This window comes from Ptychodera flava, chromosome 13 (assembly GCF_041260155.1).
Source record: "Ptychodera flava strain L36383 chromosome 13, AS_Pfla_20210202, whole genome shotgun sequence".
NCBI lineage: Eukaryota > Metazoa > Hemichordata > Enteropneusta > Ptychoderidae > Ptychodera > Ptychodera flava.
In genome coordinates, this window is record NC_091940.1 from 8,505,927 (window position 1) to 8,526,533 (window position 20,607).

General features: G+C 37.1%; 1 protein-coding gene across 1 annotated transcript in view; it reads left to right on the forward strand.

Annotated features, from left to right (window-relative positions):
• LOC139147320 (steroid 17-alpha-hydroxylase/17,20 lyase-like) overlaps nt 1-20,607 on the forward strand; it is an 80,415-nt gene that overhangs the window by 47,332 nt on the left and 12,476 nt on the right. The window contains exons 2-6 of the mRNA XM_070718375.1: nt 684-870; nt 1,855-2,028; nt 3,406-3,499; nt 4,264-4,425; nt 8,099-8,307. Of these exons, the coding sequence (XP_070574476.1) occupies nt 705-870; nt 1,855-2,028; nt 3,406-3,499; nt 4,264-4,425; nt 8,099-8,307 (805 nt within the window). The 5' untranslated portion in view covers nt 684-704. The remainder of the gene's footprint in view (nt 1-683; nt 871-1,854; nt 2,029-3,405; nt 3,500-4,263; nt 4,426-8,098; nt 8,308-20,607) is intronic.

Here is a 20,607-nt window from a genome sequence, read left to right on the forward strand (position 1 = left end):
AGATGTCTATCGAATTAACATAGCACGTTTTATCAACTTTAATGCTTAATTTCGGAGTAATATCACTAATTACAAATATCATTAAATATGAAAATGATCCGATAATTAACTTGACACTGCTCAGATTTTCACGCGACAATTAGATATTTATCAGATCAATCTATTCAGGCAAATATATTCAGTTCTTTCCATTGGCATATGGTACCTGTCTGCTAAATCTGACTTGAATCCGTTCAGGCGTTTTTGAGTTATCGTCTGTCGACAGACAGACAGACAGACAGACAGACAGACAATCACACACACATACAGACAGAGAGACGGACATCGGTACGACATTAGCTACCTTGTGCGAACACGTGAACTTAAAAGAGACAAAAGTTTTTATGGCACTCAAACCTGAAACATACTTAAATAACACCGCAAACCGAGGACTTCCAGGAAACTAAAACTGCTGAGAATAAAATTTTGACATAGGGAGTGTGGTTTGAAACACAGAATTGGCCGCTAACGTGAAAACAAGCCTGCTGACCCCTGTCATAAGTGTTTCAACACATTGCATCCCTATTGGCACAATCAAATCGTGTGTATCACCACTAATGCACATAACCTGGTCCTGTGAATTTCTTTGCCTTGTCCTTTGAAAACAAAGTGTTGTGATACAACTATCCCATCATTGTTTACAGAGAAGCTGGTCATCTACCACTATGGCTTCTTTAACAATTGGGGCGATTCAGAGCTTCCTCAGCAGTCCGACCAATGTGTTTTTGATGCTATTACTATTCTTAGTAATAGCTGCACTATGGAGCATGCACATACCTACAGGTTTTCCTCCAGGACCGAGAGGATTACCGTTTATTGGGAGCATAGGCGGTAAGTTATATGTTAATTCTCAAACCAGATGTCATCAAATCTCACGTTATAAATTGCCACATTGATCATCAAGTCGTCTTAATGCTAGGGCAAAGCAAGTTCATACAAACCAAAACACAATTTCAGTGGATGATTTGGTTGTTAATGTAGGAAGGTAAACAAACTGTTCCCTTTATATGACAAAGTAATGGAAAAGCAGCATTCATAATCATTCTATGGTAAATAGATACTCGTTTCATTGGCACTTAAACTTCATAAGTATTGTACTGTGAGTTGTTCTTATGCCTGCGTTTTAAAATTTTCTAACTATCAGACTGTCTATAATTTTCGTGCGTATTCTTTTCAATTAATGTCACACTAGATAAAAAGCCTATTTTGCAATACGTGCCAGTCAAATATAATACCAAAGTATCATTCTGACACCTTTTGGGGCAGTTTAACTATTAACAAGGATTGTGATATTATATGTAGCAATAACATCTTCGTAAAAATGGTAAATTTCGCTGATTGTAATAGAGTATTTTCCATTAATGTTAGGTTTGTTTGTGAAATTCAGTTCATTATTCTATACCTAAAATCATGTCAAAATGTAGATCAACCAACATATCAACACGGTATGTACGTGGATCATGCCAAGTCTTAAAGCCGAATGTTAGTCCGGATAGAACTCATGCATAAACAATTATCGACACACTGGATTTGTTTGTCAATGCTAATGTTTGTACTTCAACATATTTAAGGGGAACGCATAAAACATGCACTTCATTTTAGACTGAACAATTATAAAAAACATAAACTAATTTATTGTCTTTTAACATTCCAGTGAACATTGAATAGTTCCAACACACTTATCCCACTTTCAAGCTAATGCAGAAGTAGCTTTCAACTGGAAGCAGCTTTACAATTGACAGATCCGTTATTGGAAGTCTCTTGTTTCAGCAAGAAACCAATCAACAAAATGATTGATCACCCATCTCGTTTCAGTTCTCGCCGCGGATCCCATTTATAACATGACAGAATTCGCCAAGAAATATGGAGATATCTATTCCCTGAAAATCGGAAGGCAGCGAATCATTGTACTCAATAATATTGAGCTTGTCCGGGAAGCATTGGTAAAGAAGCAGAACGCATTTGCCGGAAGATCCGTGTCTTATAGCCGTAAGTAAAAGAAATAGAATCTGTTAAAGAGACAAGAAAACTACACCGTGTTGTCTTGACAATAATTTCGCACAACTGATGAGACGCATCAACTTACCTAGTAACAAAACAGAACCCGGGATGTACCTTAAAATAAAATTTCTCACTTTACTACCACTAAGTTAAGAGATAAGAAGTTACAAAAATAAGGAATTTTATCTCCTGCAAACGTTCATACAGCACCACCTGTGGCGGGGGTCAAGAGGTCGTCGTGTAGGCTTGTCCTATCCTCTTTTGCCCTGAGACGGTCCTCCAGGCAAGACTGCCATTTCGGCAGCTGGACCTCATCTGCCTAATTGATGTATCTCACCTTTACAACTTTATCACATGTATAAGTAGGTTAGTTATTATAAGGTCACACGTTTTGTACTATGTTTGTATCTCATCAATTAGTGGCCTGTTTGATGTGTTTTACAGTTACAGTTTTTCATTAAATGGTCGCCCATTTGGTGGCCCGTTTCACCCAAGGAGACATGAGTTGGGTATTCCTTAATTTTGCCGGTGTTGTAGCTGGCCGGGGCATAGCATCACTACCAGTGATGTGGGGCCTTGTCCGGCATTGACAGCGTTTGCGGGGGAAACAGACAAATTAAATTTGGAGGAAAAATCACAACTGCACAAACCCTCCGCCATTTAACATGAAAATTGAAAGACTGTTAAGAGCGTTCACTTTAGAATAAATAGGACAATTTGTCTTCAAAATATCGCTAGTGGTGTTACGATGGTTACCAATATTCATATCCAAACAAGTGTTCACAGGTAACAGTCATTGTTAGATTCATCATCGGAAGACAAGTACAGTGTTAAGTAAACAAGCTCATATCTTCGACCCTATTACTTCTTTAGCTCAGCCTGTGAATACAAATCTTCTAAGAGAGATGTTATATATGTATTCTTGTTGCGAAGTCTTAAACTACTTGTGTCAGACGAGCACCCTCTTTTTTAGCATCGATAAAGTGTTTGAAACAGTTACGGTATTTTCTGATCTTATGATAATGTAATTGGTCGAGCACATTAAATCTACTGGAATATTGCATCTACAACTGTCATGCACTTCGTGTCACCGTTGCAATCCTCTCGGACCAACTTCTGCCTTCATTATGGGCTCACATTAGATCGTGGATTGTAAGATGCAAAGGACGTTGAAGCTCACACGCAGAAACGTAGTATCTCTCATAATCTAAACGCACCAACGTTGCGCATATGGTGCTTGAAGTACAGTCATCGAGCAGGTACAAGATTCACCTGTAAAATGTCTAGAATCATCTGATAACATAAAGTGATTATCGTACTGTTAAATAATTATTCTCTACGTTCGCATGATCTCACTCTTTTCAGTTGAGCTATTCAGTGAGGGAGGAGAAGATATTGTCTTCGGAAACTTCACTGAGAAGTGGAAGACTTTGCGTAAAATTGCCCATCAAGCAATCAGGTAATGGAAAAATATTTACTCTCTCTGTGTCACATACTGAAGAGAGATACGGTCTCAATGTAGACATTTTTTCTGCTACAGTTTGTTTTTCGTTTATCAGTGTTGTTAGCAATTGACTGAGATGTCCCGCGAAGTTTAATTGCGAATACTTTTGCGGCCATTCGGAGTTATTAAATTCAGTATTGTCGAAGTATTTTAACATTTACTATTTCAAATGGAGTTTTCTTTGAAACCATAAGTTGTAACGGATACACAAATTCACTCACAACAACCTTATTTGTTACATACAGTCAAATTTAAGGTACATTTGGTGAATATTGGCTGCATCCGTAGAGCGAAAAAGCCAGAGCTCAAATATTGTGGGAATGTCAGCTTGGGTTCATTAGGCAGATTGCTAGACAATCACAAGCTTGACATTGATCCTGCAAAACACAATATGGCAGGCTGGGTTCAAGATGACACACGGTAATGAAATGAACAAAAGTATGGCTTCTGATTGTTCAATTCATAATCTGGAGAGCTAACATGCAAGAAAAAATTGAAAAAAGGATGGCACCCCATCATAAGTGATAAAAAATCTTTATTATGATGCATCACTTTGTAGGGCAGTAACCAAACTACTGTCACACGACACGTGGTCACGGCTTCAAAAACTTAAGGCTACCATACAAAGGAGAACATCTAAAGGATTCATATAGTCATAAGGATTTAGTAGTGTCGAGACGGTAGTAGTATCACCTTATAAAAGTTTTCCTGCCCTGTAGGAATTATGCCAGTGGACACAAATTGGAAAATCTAGTGACGAAAGATGCATTTCCTCGTTTAAAGAAAGCTATTGAAGATAATAATGGACAACCATTTGATCCACAGCCCTTACTGTATTTGTTAATCTGCAATGTGATGGCGACTATGTGTTTTGGTCAAAAGTGAGTATATTGAACCTTTTTCGATATCGATAAGAGCTTTATGAAACTTACATAGAAATTGGTTGGTTGTAAATTATCAGTAGTTAAAAACGATATATGGTGCCTTTTGAAATTTTTAATAGAAGTCGGGTTGCCTTCAAAATTTCTTAGATCAGACAGATCAGACTTTTTCGTACAAACCTTTTTATTCATTTTTTTTTCTTTCGGTAAAAATATGACAAAAATGTCAATATTATAGCCCATCAGTAACTTCCGACAGCACGGCAGGGCGACAGACACTTTATAGCAGAATCTTGGGAACATGAAGGTTTCGTGTCCAGGTATTTCTTCATTGCATCAAATCACATTTTGAAATCATCAGTGTCTGTGTGTAAAACGTTACGAGGGAACAAGCTCAGAAACTCTGCACAAAGAGTCAGTCGTGATAACTTGCGTGAGTTGGGAAGGTATTGTGATGTAGCAGAGTTACATTGGCAGGTCTTCATTGTACTGCTTGCTAAAGCAGATTAAACTAAAATATATCCTGATACGAACTAAGCGGACCTGTTTCAGATCTATTTGAGCAGTACAAATGGGAGTTCTATTTCTAAATTGTTTTCTTCTAAATACATTTGGCTAAATGAAATGATAAAGTTGAATAGGAAACATGAAAGCAATAATGCACACCTTTGGTGCAAGTATGCAATCCCATGGTGACGATCGAATACCATTCTTCACAAAGATGACCAAAGTTAGTCGTTTGAAATGGACAACATCACAAAGTATTATTGCAATAGATTCTGACAGAATTCTGGTCCAACATTGTAAGAAGAAACAAACTGCTTGCACTAATAAAGATTATTGAAAAAGGGCATAGTCGATTCTAATATTCCAAAAGATATGGCCTGTAAAAAACAAAATTACCGAATATTGTCACACTGGCTATCAAAGGATATCGTATTTCGACTTTTAGTTTATAGCTAAATATCATCCGAAAGAAAACAGCCTTGTAGTATCAACTGACTTTGTCACTTTCTCATATCACATCAATAGAGTACTCGGTGTCATGTCAACTTATATGCTCACGTGTTTACACACGTGAGCATATGTCGCAGTGATGTCTGTCTGTCTGTCTGTCTGTCTGTCTGTCTGTCTGTCTGTTGGTCCAATATCTCAAAAACTGCTCATCAGATCAGAATCAAATCTGGTACATATATTAAGTTAGCAAATGGCAAGAACTGATTAGTTTTTGGTGGGTGTGGCTTGCATACTTCTTGCTTATTTGTATAATTAATGATTTTAGAAAAAAAGGATATTTATTAAGAACGGCTACACACAATTTGATGAGATTTGCTACAAATGTTGATCACACCAAGATATATCAGCAGTGGGAACCATTAAGGGGTGACATGAAAGATAAATGCTAATTTGCATATTTAATGAACTTTCCTAACTAGGGATATATATCTGATTTGACTAGATCAAAATTAACCAAACTTGGTATGTATATTAAAGATACTATGATTTAACATTATTGAAAGTCATTAAGCGTTTTAACTTCAGCCAATTCCTAATTTGCATATTTCATGAACTTTGTTAATTAGGAACCTATATTTCAAATGACTGGACCAAAGTTGATGAAACTTTCCAAATTAGGGATATATATCTGAATTAACTTGATTGTAGTTGTTGAAACTTGCTATATACATCAAAGATACTATGATATAACATTATTGAAAGTCAAAAGACATTTTTACTTCAGCCAAAACCTAATTTGAATATTGAATGAATTTTCATAATTAGGGATATTTATCTGAATTGACTTGATCAAAATTGATGAAACTTAGTATGTACATTAGGCCAGGAAGAAAAAATAAATTGTTCATCGGAATCGCCGCTTCTACTTTGGCATATTTGGAATTTTTTTTTTTTTTTTTTTTTTTTTTGATCCCGGCAAATTCTTACTTCCGCATTACAAATATTTTTAGTACTGCCGCTGGCGGCGCCCTACACTGTGTCGGGTTTTCGCGGGCACGGGATTTTGAATGAGACTTCATACGTGTTCGGACTTAGTTGACCGCAAACATGTTGTTGTGACGTCTGAATTTGGCGAATCACGACGCAAAGTGGGTCGATTTGGCCAGAAATTTGCTCGTTTTGTAAAGGTTAGTACATGTCACATCATGAGTATTAATTTGATCGCTAACATTCGACGTGATGGCCAACAGTTAGTTTCAGAGACGCTATTCAGTGTTTGTCCTGATATTACGTTCGGCGATTTGTTCAACAAGATCGTGACAAGCAGATATAGATGGACGGTGCATCCGATTGAATGAAAATTGCATAGAAAGTATAAAAATTTACGGCACTGACAAAACACATGGTTGTGTCGATGTTAAAGTACGATCTGAATGATGACTATATAACTTCACTCCGATCACAGTACAGTGTTGTTAGACCATTGTGTAAAATGTGTATATATAGACAGTGGTAAAGAGGCCAAAACATGGGGCCAAAGTAAAATGAAAAAAACTCAGATGCTAGGTCCCACCAGGACAATATAAAAGGACAATACTGAATTGTTGAATTTCAGTGATTTGCTGTACATTTCAGTTTTATTCTGAGAGAATTTTGAAATGCTCAGAATATGTTGTGCAAACACTAACTGTAAATGTAATGGCCTATGTTATTGTTGGGAAATATAGTATTGAATTCAGTTACCAGTATCACTGTTTCTTGTCTGAGATATTTCTGGTAAAAAGGGAAACAATTATCTTGCCTTGTCTGCATCTGTGCAAAAATGCCAGAGAACCGCGTTTACCTTCGGCCTAAAAAAAAATAAAAAAAAAATATTTTCGCTCGCCGCTCCTGGAACTTGGTCCAAAAAATCCGATGAACAAGATTTTTTTTTTCTCTGGCCTTAAAGACACTATAATACAATATTATTGAAAAACATTAAGCATTTTCTCTTCAGCCAATTCCTAATTTGCATATATAATGATCTTTCCTAATTAGAGATATATGTCTGTATTGACTTGACCAAAGTTGACAAAATTTGCTACACATATTGCAGATACCATGATACAACATTTTTGACAATCATTAAGCATTTTTACTTAAGCCAATTCCTAATTTACATATTTAATGAACTCTGCTTATTAGGGATATATACCGGGATTTACTTGATCAAAGTTGGCAAAACATGCTATGTACATTGATGATTATACCAGGTACTAGGTCAAAACAATATCAAAAGTCAGCTAATTTATAATTTGCATATCTAATTTGAGCTTTCACAGCTCGGCATATATGGCCTGAAGGACTTGGCCAACGGTAATTACACTTGCTAGATAAAGTGGTGATAAAATAAGAGCAGTCAAATAACTTTAATATTTTTATTTCAGCTAATGACATATTTGTATACTTCATGACCTTTTAGAATTAATAGGCGGTGATTATTGTTCATTATGTTGATCATAATAATTTCAATGAAGTTGCAAACATGTGGCAAAGGTTCAAATTTACACATAACTTCAATATATAATGAAACACGTGAGCATTTTCAGTTCACATCTGGTTTTAGGACAAAGCAACCACATTTTTGAAATCGTTCTACAGTTTGGAAATAGCTGTACACACCAAACATGATATCACCTTCTCAGAAAACCCAAAATATAGTTATTTTTTCTTTCAGCTATGAACTTGATGATCCCGAGTTTAAGGATATCTTAAAGTTCATCAAAGATTTCAACGAAAACTTTGGAAATGGTTTATTGGCTGATTTCGTGCCAATATTCAAGTACATACCAACCAATGGTCTTCGTGCTTTCAAGAAAATCTCAAATATGTGGCTTTCTCTTATCCAGTCAAAAGTCGATGACCATAAGATAAAAATGCAAGAAGGTATGGTTATGACCTCTTCTAACTGACTGACAATTGAAAGATTGTGTTCTTAGAGTCTAGACTCTGGAAAACCTTCGTAAACATAATAATCTCCATAAATGTAACAACAATATTTGTAATAAGATGCATGCATACACAAGCAATGTAAATGTAAAGAAAACACCAACCTTAAAGAGGCACTCCCACATTGTAACATTTTTAAAACACATTTTTTTAATGCCAATAGTCGATATTTGACTTGGCGACTGCGCGCGGATCGCGAGATATCGATAAAAACATGTCATTTCCCGAGCGTATTTTTCACATCCCGAAGTTTTACGATCGTTCTAATTTTGACTCGAAATCCCCCGAAGGTTTGTGCTGATTAACGATATTCTAGGGAGTCAACAATAAGTTAGAACAACGCAATTAATTTATTGCCCACTGCAAAGACTTTATATACAGCATTATGCCTTTACCTCAGGTAAGTTTTTAAAAACTTCTCCTCAGTTTTTGTCGTTTTCATTATTCTTAATCGGTTGTATTATATTTTTAACCAATTTCACATAAACATCAGTTTTTACATGTCAAATATTAGCCGCCTCCGATGACTACATTTTGTCGTCTGCCATACAGAATGCCGCCCGCGTGGTATGCGCGCGTGGCATGCGTCTATGCATATCACGCGGCGGCCGCTATGTATCAACCGCACGTAACTGTGCTAGTCACCTTTGCCAATTCTGGTGGAATCAGCAAAAATTGTTTTTCCGTTTATACGCCAAGTCAGTAAGACTCAGCTTTCTCCCACAGGCCATGACCGATCATCGACGCCAGTGGTACTGTGGCGTACAGCAGCGTCAGCGTAGACTCGTACTCCATAGCTTAGTTAACAATGGCCCCAGTGCCGAACGTTCGATGTTCGAAAGCTGAATTTAGGTGGGCCACCGGAATTCAAACTTTTACTTTTTTGAAGACATGTCTTTATCGATATCTCGCGATCCGCGCGCAGTCGCCTTGTCAAATATCGACCATAGGCATTAAAAAAATGTGCTTTAAAAATGTTACCAAGTGTGAGTGCCACTTTAAGTGCGATAACATAACACCCATAAATGAAAAAACACAAATTAGAAATAATGAGTGAACATAGTTGTAACAAGGCAGTATTGCTGAAGGCAATGAGTACTTGGGCCGTGATAGAGTAATTTTGAGGACAATATATACTACTATTCAAATATGGTCTTGAATTTCCTCCTGTCAATTAGGCATTTGATTAACTGGTTATTAAACGAAGCAATGGCATGACAACGGCAAAATATGTCTAGCAACTTTTGTGGAGTTTGAGGCAGGGGTTCTTTATTTATAGTGAAAATTGCTTAAACTCCTTAAATATTCAAATTACAGCAAATTTCTTTTGTTCTCGATGGTAGATGTCTAATATTTAGATGGGCATATTTAGATTTCTACCCTATAGTTATCCCTATATACCAAAAATCGGACATCCAGCTCTATTGGCTTGCTCAGAATTAGATATGCACATAATTAATGAGGTACAATATGTGGTGTCATAAGGTGTCCCATCATACCAAATATGAAGGGTGTAGCACTTGTGGTTACTGAGTTGTGGACAAATATATCTATTTGAGGTCAAAGGTCATTGAGGTCACGTGACATTTTGTCAAAATAATTGTATTGCTAAGTTTATTCCTATATACCAAAAATCAGACCTCTAGCTCTATTGGCTCGCTCGCTTGAAAACAATCTCATAAACCTGGCCATATGGGCAACTGTGTATGGGCAGCTGGATACTTGACTTCCCGGAGAAGGCGAGCTGTCACGTTCAAGCTCAGGATTATTTGTCGATCAAATTTCAGTAAATTTACCTACCTAGATGAAATTTTGTCTATAGGCTGAAATTTCGCCGAATTTTGACGAAATTGCATCGATTTTTCAGGTTCATATCCGACATTTTTGAGTGCAGACAGAAATAAGCTTTGAGGCAACATGGCTGCGACCCCATGTTGACCCCGGTATCTGCTAAAGTGCGGGTTGCGGGCTGCGGGCTGCGGGTTTTTAGAATTATGGCTAGATTTCTAATATATGTAATATGGCATAGAGTATATAAGAAATAAAACCTTTAGAATGTGTCTATTATCAATAATCATGATCAGGTCTATCGTACAGTATCCCTTTTCCTGCCAAGTCCATATTTCACCATCAGGTCAAGATGGTTAAAATTAATGAAACACTACTATATGGTGTATTTTAACGTAATACTGTATATTTGAAGGCTGTTGAAAACATCAATGCTGTAAACTTGATTTTTTGGACTAAAGATGCTATAACAGACCAAACCAAATGGGTGAAAATACGTCATGTTTCTGAAAAAAATCAAAATCTGCTAAACTAAAAGCGGCGATTCCGAGGACCAATTTATTTATTCCGAGCTGCCTGGCCATTACAAATAATTAGGGATCTGAATCACTTTTCTTTCTTGCCATGGATGTGAGTGAGAAATATAGGTAATACCAGACTGACAAAAAAAATCGCGCCTCGGAAATGTCGCCACTTATCGCGGAATGAAAATTGTTACATTTCTAGTATCAGGCCATAGGAAGTAAATTCTTTGTAATGCATCCATTCACAATTCGGTTCCAGGGCAACTCATACAGAAAATTAAACAATGCCTAGTTAATGCAATGCATAAGGAAAGATTTGACTTAAAAAGCGTAGAAGTGATGTGTATTGTAAATGCCGTGTATTTTTCATGAAATCTTTAAAAGAAAACGACGTACAACAAAGGACTTAGTTTACTTTGCCGTTTCGGTTCAAGCGAGGTCGCGACCTCAGAGAACGACATTCTGCTAACATTTTACGCGAGGTTTACTTGCCGTTTCGGTTCAAGCGAGGTCGCGACCTCAGAGAACGACATTCTGCTAACATTTTACGCGAGAATTTCAGTGGGAAAAACACGCCGGTGCGTTGCCTTATTTTCAGGAATCGATCTAATAGGAATATTTTTGGATGAGTTTGTGTTCTGCAGCTCTCAATAATTTATCTCCTAATATCATGAACGTATGACTTGCACCTGCAGTATGATAGTCGCTCCATGCCGGTATGCCCCCTTCAAGCATTTGATCCAGCGTGACTTTGAAAAGTTTCCTAGGACTATAATCGTGTTCACCACAATAAAATTATTTGAAACGGTGTTGAAAACGATTTTGAGAATTGTGCTTTTATCGGCGGTTGAACTAATCTGAAGTGTGAGAAGGGCGAAAATGATATTAAAAAACACACATTTTTTCATGCCCGCAACCCGCAACCCGCAAAATAGCGCATCCGGTTGACCCCTAGCCCTGCGTACGATGCTATGTGCTACAGCTAACACACAGCATCGTACGCAGGGCTAGCGAGAGAGTTGCCGACATCGACGGTTATTTACGAGAAGTGAATATAAGACTGTCATTTTTGGAAGCGATCGAGTAGCTGAGGTAGGCTGGGATACGACTTGGGCCCAAGAACGCTGAATTTCGGCAGTAATTTGGCTTTTTACGTGAAGTCCCAAAATGGATTTGAAGTCACCGACCCTACGTACGGGTCTTTGCAGGGCTGTGGTGAGCGGGGCGATTAGCTGTAGCGGAACACACAGCATCGTACGCAGGGCTAGTTGACCCCAAGTGAAAATGTGTTCGCGATCAAATCTTCCTATATTTTTTTCAGAATTTTCGACAAAATCATTGCTTCTTAAATCTTTTGTAAAATATAAAATACTAAAATAAAAATGCGATGTGCCATGTCTCCAGATTTCTAAAACATCGTTCGTTGACCGTTCGACGGAATACTCATTTTGCAAACTTGTGACGCAGTTGAAATTCAATACTGACCGCCAAATAATCTTAATGAGACGAGATCATTCTAGACCCCGGTTCTAGACATCCTCCAAATTATCCAACCATTCGCGTTAGAGTTCAGCTCGCTTAGAGTATCATAACATTCTTCGGCCTTCGTTTAGAACGACCCTAATCTCTCCCATTTAGGAAATAAATACACAAGCTACCTCGACAAGACTTCGTGCACCATCCAGGACCAAACGCACTACAAATCTGTCTTGACGTCATCATCTCCTTACATGGTAATCGGCATACCGTATTTTTTAGCAAAGGAGACACAGAATACGTCGGAGTATTCAGTTTCAAAACGTATTACATTGTGTGATGTTGTCAAAAAAAGGTAATGTTACTGCAGTGGTATAAATTACAAAACACAAAAGTTCAAATCAGTTTATTTTGGACTGGCTTTACTCAACATTTCATATTGTTTCTTATGCCAGATTTGACCACGTACTTACTGGCGACCCCTTTACATGCAAATTTTGTGTCAAATGGTGTGTTCTCCTGGAAAAACAAACGTACGATTTCTATATGAAGGAGGCGAAATTTGCCCTCAAAACTCGAAACCACCCCTTTATGGGGTGTACCTAGCTATTTTGAACGAACTTCTCGAATCTGCAGCTCTATTTCGAAATGATGGTCTGGTTTTCTCAGCTCAAGGATAAGTGTTCTCTATCGCTGTGGGCATTACTATTCTCAACTGGGGGTACAGTTTCCAGTCGTAATGTTTTTCATTGTGTCCGGGATATAAAACCTTTCCTTTTCAAACTTTCACTGTGATTAACACTAGTCCACATCTTGTCAGTGATTAAACATGTTTCAAGTTTAAATGTTAAATTCTGGTCTCGAGCCCTCCTGTTCGACCAAACTGAAATTACCCCTCCCACTTTGGCTCGTCCAGTGGGTGTAGCAAGGGTCGTGCCATCGCTTAGGAAACGGAGGGTGCATTAATTGTTGCATTTCGATGCACATTTTGATTATATTCAGAAGATTTTGTGGCAAAAACTCAGATAGAGAAGCATTTATATTCACATCTCACTTATTCATGACTGGCTGAGAGCAGCACTTTTTTAAGTTAGCATCATTACGCCATTTATTATGCCAAGAAAGATGAAGCCAAGACATTTTGCCCTCCCTGGTCTCAGCCAGAAATGGTTATACCTTACAGAGTTTTTTCCCACGGAATGAAAACAAATGTACTTGGGCTGAGGCCCAAGTACAATAAATATACATATTATCGCCATTGAAGAATAGATATTTAAAATATATTAAATGTGTTATTATAAGGGTATTTTCTGTTTTTGTCAGTTGATAAGTGGTACGCTAACTTGAACCGTATGTAGACAGTGGTGCCCCAGCCTTTTTGCTTTAATATTATCAAATTGCTAGTTCCTTGTGACCTTGACTGGCAAATATGAGCCGTCATAAGTGGAATTGTAAACGTTTGAAAGTCTGACTATCTGTGTCCGAAGCTCATTCTACGTTAAATGTGCACTTGGAAACTTCGGTCTGATATCCAGCTGTTCGGTTAATTTCTTTATTTGTATGATTAAGGGGTGGCGCTTTTATTACAAGGTTATTGGGTAATTTCGTGCTTTTGTGGTGCCAGAACCCTGGTCACGTGACCCTGTCGGATAGAATCACTCGCAGAAGTCGTCCTCCGTAAAAAGTTCTTTTATTCTGGTTAAACCACCGTATTCTTTACCACATCTTTGTTGGTTATTTTGGTAAAGAACATTGAAAGTATGGGTGTGGGTATTGAGACCTGGCGAGCCGACATTGGCGTGTTTTGGCAACCGAAATCTTGGAGGTCTGTGTCAACTTGTGGTCGATACACGCCGTACACACAATGGTCATCCGTCGATGAATAAATCTACAGGTGCGGTTGCTGCTACTTAGTTTTGTGCTACGTCTGCATTGCCACGTATTTACTGCTGGCTACTCATGACACATTGCGTAGTTGGATAATATCAAGAGGTTTGTTCGACATGAGTGCTGTAAAATTCTGTGCCTGAGCCACTCATAGTAATGCTGCCACTAATTTCCTTGAGGAAAAAAGGCAAACACAAAACCTAAAACTCTGAAACAGGGCAATACAAGATAAGCCGAGTGATTAAGGAAGGGATTATCCCAACGTTTTGAAAAGCACGTTGAAGCTGATAACAAAATAGGAAAATTACAATTTACGATAGTCATATGCCCAGCACAGTGCTATTCAAACGTGTATCGCTGTGTGGCCTACAGTACAAATCGTTGAACCTACCTTCATTTCTTTCATACATCACGACAATAAGAACAAAACTAACTTTGTTTTCCGGATTTTGTTAACTAAAACAGCTTTCTGTAGAAAAATGGAAGAAATCTATGCAAATTAGATCGATGTCATAAGGTACTGGAAAGCGTTACATTGGCAAAGTCATGCATAATGTTCGTGTAATACTGGACAATCGCAAACAGAAACTACCCGACAAAATTATGCTGTTAATAGACATATTGTGGAAGTCAATTCCGTTGATGGCGATATAGTTACAGCTTCATTGAAAATGTAAATTATCAGTATTAAAGGGACATTATCGCTATCTTTTGACCCTTTTTTCACCAATATTGTTGCAAACGAACAATTGCTGGTGTCGTTCGACTTATTGAAAGATGTTGTACTGCGGCATTTTGTAATATGACGCATTTTGTAACAACTTACGCAAAATGTAATAAGGGTATCAGCATTTTGTAATAAAATATTGTTTACGCGATTCGTAATAAAGGCAGCGTTTTGTAATAAAACGCGTTTTGTAACATTAGTTAACGCATTTTGTAATAATTATAAACATCCACTGATATTGAAGGTATTTCTAAATGCTCTGTGGTTTCTGAATACGTAAAACAGCATATAATGATGTCGAGATTATATCTCACTACCAGTACTAGGTTATCATGATAACGCCGAATGAAAGGGTCTGTTTTCAACTGATTTCCGGTATTAGGCCAACAATTATGAGTGTAATTGTTAGTAAAATAATCGTCCACCTTATTTCAAGACTCAATTCAACTTTCAACACTGTTACGAACGGTTCAGAACAAGTGATCACGTACTTCTACCAAATCAACCTCAGTGGGCGTTGTTCGGACAATTTATTAAGTCAGTTTAACTTTTTGTGAAACCAAATGTCAGGCAGCTGGAACTACATTAAGGTAACGACTCTGCTCTTTCCCTGAAACATTTTTCAACCAATATTGCGCAGTCAAGACAACAAGGTCACCCCTAAGTGTATATTACTTACAAGTACGTGTAGCTGAAATTTATTTCTATATGTGTCTTTACTTGTAAACCAGAAATGGATCGCTTCTGGGCAAATAAATCCACATGTCAGTATGACGGTTCAAATTGATATAGGTACATCAGTCACATTTACTTTTTCAGACTCTTTATTTTATTCAAGACATCAGCTTACGTGGGAAAACAAGGTCAAACTGTTTTCCCATATTAGCTGTTGATCATGATTTGCAACTCTCTACAGATTTACGTTTTATAAAACTGATCAAGTATACGTGATTGCTTATAGCACTGCTCTAACTCTGCGCAGTTTATCACAAGACGTTTCGTACACCTTTTCTATAAAGAGCAACTGGATATCTTAGACAAAATTACCACGCACAGCCGAGTATATTCATTAAATTTATATTGCACGTCAAAATTGGCACTTTTGTCACAGGAAACTGCTTTCTCATTGATAATGCTCTTCATAATCGACTAAAGCTAACTGAAGACATGCCCTCACTAGTAACATTTTCACATATATGAAACGCGATATCATGACACTTTGTTAGAAAAAGTAAATTTGACATAAAACGGCCGATTAAAGTGGAAAATAAACGTACGAAAGGTTGCAGTATTTTTAGCAACTTGTATACGTATGATATGTGTTTCTCTAAAGTTTATTGTCGATGATTTACGGTAATAAGAGAGGGGCCCGTTAATATGTAAATGCTGAAAGCTGATCTTTATCAAAATATACTGAAACAAATAATTGACAATGACATAGTCCCCCCTTGTAATTGGGAATTTGTCACTGGAAGTGACTAAAAATTGAAGTCGATATGATGTGCATGAAACAAGAAATACGGATACCAAAGCCCTGTCTGTGACTGATGCCCTTATTGCATTGGATTGTAAACAAGTAGTGGCATAGGGCTATGTCCTTTTACCAAGTTTGACAGAATTAGGTATGGCATGCCCTGGCTTTTTAAATGTCAAAATTCAAATTATATGCAAGAAACTGGTCTAGGCATGTCTGAGTAATGGCTCTTGACATAAAAAGTCAGAACACCAGATGTGAAAAAAATGTCCTCATGTTCAGTCAAGAAGAGACTTCCTATAATTAGCTATTGATACTGCTAAAATTCAAACGCCTTTCTTGACTGGTAAATCTTTGCATGATCAACATCTGTAACAAGTGTCATCAAATTTAGTGCAGTCATTCAGAATATAGAGCTCTCATTACAAACACTGTTTCCCTATTCAGCAAATCTGGGGTGCCACCCTAATCACAATAGGTCATTAAATAAGTCAATAAATAATTCATCAACAGGATGTCACTATTCAGTTTTACACTACTGGAAGATCAATATCTGTACGATGTTTCATAGAATTTGATGCAGGGTATCTGGACGTATAAAACTAATAAAGAAAAGTCATGAAATATGCAAATTAGCAATTAGTTAACATTATACTGATAAATGTACTTATACACAGTTAAAGCAAGATGAGCTCAACATCTATACCAAGTTTCAACAAATCTGAAGAAGTATTTCTTGACGTATCAGCCTAATTACGAAAATTCATTATGTATGCAAGACGCAATTAATTGACATGACATAATTAATGTTTTTGCATGCTACTACAACACTTTGAGATCAACATCTGTACCGAGTTTCATCAAATTTGGTGCCATATTACTGGACTTAGCACACTAATTAGGAAAGTTCATTAAATATGCAAATTAGCGATTAATTGACAAGAGACTGCTGATTGTCTTTGTTAGCTATTACAACACTTTGAGATCAACATCTATACCAAGTTTCATAAAATTTGCTGTCGTACTTCTAGACGTATTTCCTTAATTACAAAAATTCATAAAATATGCAAATAAGCAATTAAATGACATGATCCCGCTAACTGTCTTTGCATACTGTTACAGCTCTGGTATATCAGCATCTCTACCATGTTTCATCGAATTTGAGTGGGTATTTCTGGACTTAGTACCCTAATTCATCAAATATGCAAATTAGCTATTAATTGACATAATTCTGCCAAATGCCTTTGCAGAAAGTAACAGCTCTGGTATGTATACATCCGTAAGAAGTTTCATTAAATTTGAGTCAGTATATTTCGAAATATAAGTGGAATTATGAAAATTCATAACTTACGCAAATTAGCAATTAATTGACACAATTGTGCTATTAGACTTTTGTGTGACCGACATTTTTACAAAGTTTCGTCAAATTTGGTGCTATCTCTTAAGAAACAGAGCTCTATTTTCAAAGATATCTAATTATGCAAATTAGCACTAATTATGCGTGCCACACCCAAAACAATGGACGTGCATATGTATGCCATAGTGCATTATTCTTGTATTAAGTTTGAAAGAAATTTGCCCAGACATGTCTGAGATATCTTCATGGACAGACGAACGGACGAACAGAACCCAAACCACAAGTCCCCTCAGACTTCGTCCGGGGGACTGATAAACACTGACGTGAAGCAGCAAATTAAAATACTGAACGATGATTTATTTTAATATACAAGGACGAAATAAAGCTCTATCGACAGACCTGCCATTTTCCTTGTATGTAATAGGTGACACTTCATATCTACTGAGCCGTGGTTGTGTTTTCTCCTATGGTAAAATTTGTCTAGCCAATAAGCTAGAAAAAGCTGCCCTGCAATACTATGATTAAGCTAAATTTGACTCGCTATCCTTATGGTTATACCTGCCAAATATCTGCCAATATCATTAAATGATAACAGTCATAGAAAGACAGACAGACAGACAGACAGACAGACAGACAGACAGACAGACAGACAGACAGACAGACAGATAGATAGATAGGTAGATAGATAGACAGGCAAACTCAGGCATTCTTTCCTCCCTCCCTACCTCCCTTCCTCCCTACCATCATAGATGCAGAGATACATACATAGGCTTACCTACCTACCTACCTACCTACCTACCTACCTACCTACCTACCTACCTACCTACCTACCTACCTACATATATACATACATACATACTACATACATACATACACAGACACATACATACATACATACATACATACATACATACATACATACATACACATACATACATACATACATACATACATACATACATACATACATACATACATACATACATACATACATACATACATACATACATACATACATACATACATACATACAAACATACAAACATACATACATACAGACAGACAGACAGACAGACAGACAGCAGACAGACGACAGACACACACACACATACATACATACATCCATCCATTCATCCATCCATACATACACACATACATACATGCATACATATATACAAACATACATACATGTTACATATATACATACTCAACAGGTCATATATACTTCCGCTTTTGTAGCTAAACAAGTCATATCACTAAAACATCAGATTATTCTGACCTATTTTCGAGCACGAGCCGAGCAGCGATGTCGTGCCATATCTGTACAGTGCCGTCTTGGTGAACACTTTCGTTATTACCTCATAAATATTTTTCATCTTCAAACAGTCGTAATACATTTACCTTCGTTTCTTTTATCATTATTTTCAAAGTACAGTATGGAGTTTCGCTCACAACATGGAGGTGCCTGCCGGTGACAGACGTCGTGCTAGGGGTTTCCTTCATGTCAGCCATTCAATGACGCAATGTTTATCATCAAATATGAAAGTTAAGGGGTTATCGCATGCCCGTTACGTGCCCGTTTTACGGGAGCTCGATATTATTGTTTGCGTAGGCAGATGTATGATAATTTATTTTATGTTATTATATTTTATTTTATCTGTGTATATACCTGTAGATCCCTGGTTGTCTGCAATACATCAGAAACAATGTCGTTATCCTCTATTTAATTAATCAACTGAGTGTGTATACCAATGATTCTCTCAAATATATGACAATAAACCAGTCAAAATCTAGTATTTACCTGCCTTAGATGATCAGTTCGTATAAAAAAATTGATTAACAGCTATCTATCTGTCTTTCTAACTTGAATTTGAAGTCCGGGAGCGATCAAATTTTTGTACGTACTTACCGAGTAAACACACACTTTGTAATACAATTCCAAAGTCAATCAAATATCAGTTAATGCTTAAAAAGTGGGAAAAGTTTTTAAAATTATTACAAAATGCGTTAACTGTTATTACAAAGTGTGAATTATTACAAAATGCTGATACCCTTGTTACAAACTCGTAGACTGGTTTATTACAAAATACTGCAGACGATATTACAAAATGCGTCAGTTTATACAAAATGCTGATACCCCTTATTACATTTTGCGTAAGTTATTACAAAACACGTCAGTATTACAAAATGCCGCAGCACAGATATTTAAAAAATGGTCGACCATAGATAACTCCATCTAATTTTGCCTACACTGTGTGGAAAAACCTGGGGTCAGAGGCTTTAGGTAGGCTACTGTTAACCCCGAGGTTTCCCTACAGAGTGTACGCAAAATTGGATAGAAGATTCTATGGTCGTCCAATTTTTTAACATCTTTCAATAAATCGAACAACATTAGCAAGTGCTCGTTTACAACAATATTGGTGTAAAAAGGGTCAAAAGAAAGCGATAATGTCCCTTTAGGTTTAGTGGTTTTTTATTATTATTGTACTTGGGCCTCAGCCCAAGTACATTTGTTTTCATTCCGTGGGAAAAAACTGTAAGGTATAACCATTTCTGGCTGAGACCAGGGAGGGCAAAATGTCTTGGCTTCATCTTTCTTGGCATAATAAATGGCGTAATGATGTTAACTGAATGGAAGTGCTGCTCTCAGCCAGTCTTGAATAAGTGAGATGTGAATATTAATGCTTCTCTATCTGAGTTTTTGCCACAAAATCTTCTGAATATAATCAAAATGTGCATCGAAATGCAACAACTAATGCACCCTCCGTTTCCTAAGCGATGGCACGACCCTTGCTACACCCACTGGACGAGCCAAAGTGGGAGGGGTAATTTCAGTTTGGTCGAACAAGAGGGCTCGAGACCAGAATTTAACATTTAAACTTGAAACATGTTTAATCGCTGACAAGATGTGGACTAGTGTTAATCAAAGTAAATTGTGAAAAGGAAAGGTTTTATATCCCGGACACAATGAAAAACCATTACGACTGGAAACTGTACCCCCAGC